Here is a 2816-nt window from a genome sequence, read left to right as displayed (position 1 = left end):
ATCATCAGTTGGATTGCGTAAGTGATATCTATATAGGCGATTACGTGTCTGTATGGACTTCAGTAAACCTTTCGTTATCCAAGAATTTTTGGGTTTGTTACGTTGGTTTTTTACTTTACCTATAGGGATATTCTTTTCATAATAATGTTTTAATGTATTATTGAAGTTATTGTATGCAATATTGGGATTTACTTCATTATAAACATCATCCCATTCTTCCAAAACTAGGCCTTGCTTCAGTAATTCTATATTTTGTTTAGATTCTTTACGATAAGTATATTCTTTGTTTGATTTAGGGTAAGAGAGTTTACATTCACAAGTTAAAAAATAGGCAAGTGGTCCGAAACTTCAGAACATAAAATCCCTCCTATGGCTTTGTTATTATGAACATTCGAAAATATGTTATCAATCTGAGTTGATGAATTCAAGTTAATCCTTGTGGGTTTATCAGTAATATAAATAAAGCCAAACGAATGTATCAAATTCATGAAATTGGACTAAACAGGTTGTTGCTGCTTTATAAAAATATATTGTACGTCATGAATTGCCGCTGTGGAGAGAGAGAGGGGGGTAGTATCTGTTTATTCACCAAGTAAAAATGTCTTCGCACCATGGTGCAGTAAGTCCTTCAAATTTTAATTGCGTTTGTGAAATAAGAAGAATATGATGAGTATACCAAAAATTTATCAAATTATTTGGTACATCATCTTTGCCAAGTACGATAAAAACAAGGTTAGGGTCAAACCTAAGTTTCGATTATCAGATTACCTCCAATCGAGCTACATCCCTTTCCCTTGAAGGTTAGACCATCCCTTTTTTATGGAATTTTGTTCTTGTGGTATTTCGCATATTTTCTATAGTGTACCCAAAGAGTGAAATTTCAACAAATTATTCAGAAAATCTAATTCTAAACGACTTGCTGTATATAGAATAAGGCGATTTCCCCTTATAACAAAACTTGCCTTACACTTTGAATTACCTCAGATCAATGTTTCCTTTCATATTACTTCGAAACGTATTCTTGAGGTGCACGGCGACAGCAGAGGATTCTTTTGAAAGCTTCTTGAAAGTTGGGATGCTTCAGGCCATAGATGATGGGATTAATCATACTATTTATCATCATGACCATGTAACCATAGATGGTGGATAGACTGCTTCCTGGAATGATGAAGTTCACGCTAGATGCCAAGAAACAAACGATGAAGATACAGACAACCAAGAACACATTCTTAGTGATCTCGACCTCCTTCCGGTTGATGGCCTTGATCATGGGAGTTGGGGAATCGGACGACGTGGAAACTTTGCTTTGGTTGGCGTCACCTGAAGTAGGAGAGACATCTTTCTTGATTGCGAACTTTTCGCGAAAGAGCTGATTGTGTCGCATGACATGGTGCAAAATCGAGCCATAAAATATCAGGGTAAGCAGAAGGATTGTAGCAAACAAGATTCCATGAAAGGTAACGTAGTAAAACGCTGGCCTGGTGACCCCAAGGAAAGTACATATCCCATAATACGAGGAATACCCAAATCTTCCGACACCAAGAACAGGTGGTAATATCATGTATGCAGCCGAAAACATCCAGACGACCAGAGCCACAGAGACGATCTTCCTAGGGGTATGGAAACCTTGGTGTCCGCGTACAGATCTGGTTATGACATACCTCCGAATGAACCCGATCACAACAAGGGTCGAAGCGCTGCATAAGACGCAGGTATGAAGCACACCTGCTACAGAGGCGCAGACGCTTTCATGGAGTGGGTACTGTCCAGTTTGATTCAGTAAACCGATGACTATAAACGGAAAGCATACGCAGGACAAGAAATCGGCGACAGCGAGATTGACCACCAAGATGTTGGTGATTGTACGAAGCTTCTTCGTGGTGATGACGGAAATGATGACGAGAGAGTTGCCAAGAAGACCAATTATTGAGGATGCTATCAAGATAGATGCTACAATCACTCGATGGTGAAACGCTATGGTAGAAGCTACTGTGGCGGTTTCTACAGTTGATTCCATCTTCAGTTATCTGTAACCGATGTTGCTTAAGTTTTAGGAAACTCTTCTCTTCTGAACGAGATCGATTGGTCTTAAATAATTTTTGCGCAGGGACCGTTTATCAAATACATCTGTTTTGCGCTAAAGTGGACACCTGAGGGTATACAGGTATATTTGCCGTATAATTAAGCGACGAAAAGTTTAGGCAACTCTGGTTTTTTTTTGGAAATTCTGTTGCGTGCAAAATATCATTTTCCTTCCTTTTTTTTAAGATGAGCCCCTTGGTTTCTATAATTTCCCCTAGTTCATTAAAGGTATAGAATTGTAAATGGAAAATTTGCTGGTCACTGGTGACAATCTATATTTAAAAGCCAACAACCCATTGTGATTTTTAAATGACTTTACGATTGGAAAAATTGTCAATGTGAAGTGACCAATAAGGAATCGACTTTGATTTGATTATGCATACGCATTTCCATCATTCTGCCAGCTGCCCTTATAAAAAAAATGCAGTGGACGCTTCCATCGTCTCAAAGGAAGCAATTTCATGGTTCATTTCAAGCAATTTCATCAACAAGATCATCACCAGGACGGTGACCTCGAATTCAAATAAAAAAATAAATAAAAATGGGCAGTTAGAATAATATTGATTCAACTTTTCTTTTTTATTTAGTTTCTTTTATTCCCATAACTCTTGATTTTTCTATTCATTTACCTTTGGTTCAAGAGCAAAGATTCTATCACTGGGTACTTCCTTACGCCAGAAACGTATCTTTCGTGATTTCTTCCGTCATAATCATTCTGATATATATGCATTTTA

The 2816-nt window shown here is 37.7% G+C and overlaps 1 protein-coding gene across 1 annotated transcript; it reads right to left on the bottom strand.

Annotated features, from left to right (window-relative positions):
- Positions 1-719: 719 nt before the first annotated feature.
- LOC129272645 (rhodopsin, GQ-coupled-like) lies at positions 720-2597 on the bottom strand. The gene has a single exon (XM_064107808.1). The coding sequence runs from the start codon at positions 2015-2017 to the stop codon at positions 1004-1006; it is 1014 nt and encodes a 337-aa protein (XP_063963878.1). The 5' UTR covers positions 2018-2597; the 3' UTR covers positions 720-1003.
- Positions 2598-2816: the final 219 nt, after the last annotated feature.

This window comes from Lytechinus pictus, chromosome 12 (genome assembly GCF_037042905.1).
Source record: "Lytechinus pictus isolate F3 Inbred chromosome 12, Lp3.0, whole genome shotgun sequence".
NCBI lineage: Eukaryota > Metazoa > Echinodermata > Echinoidea > Temnopleuroida > Toxopneustidae > Lytechinus > Lytechinus pictus.
The sequence above is the reverse complement of the archived record's forward strand: the minus strand, read 5'-3'. Positions and strand labels throughout refer to the sequence as shown.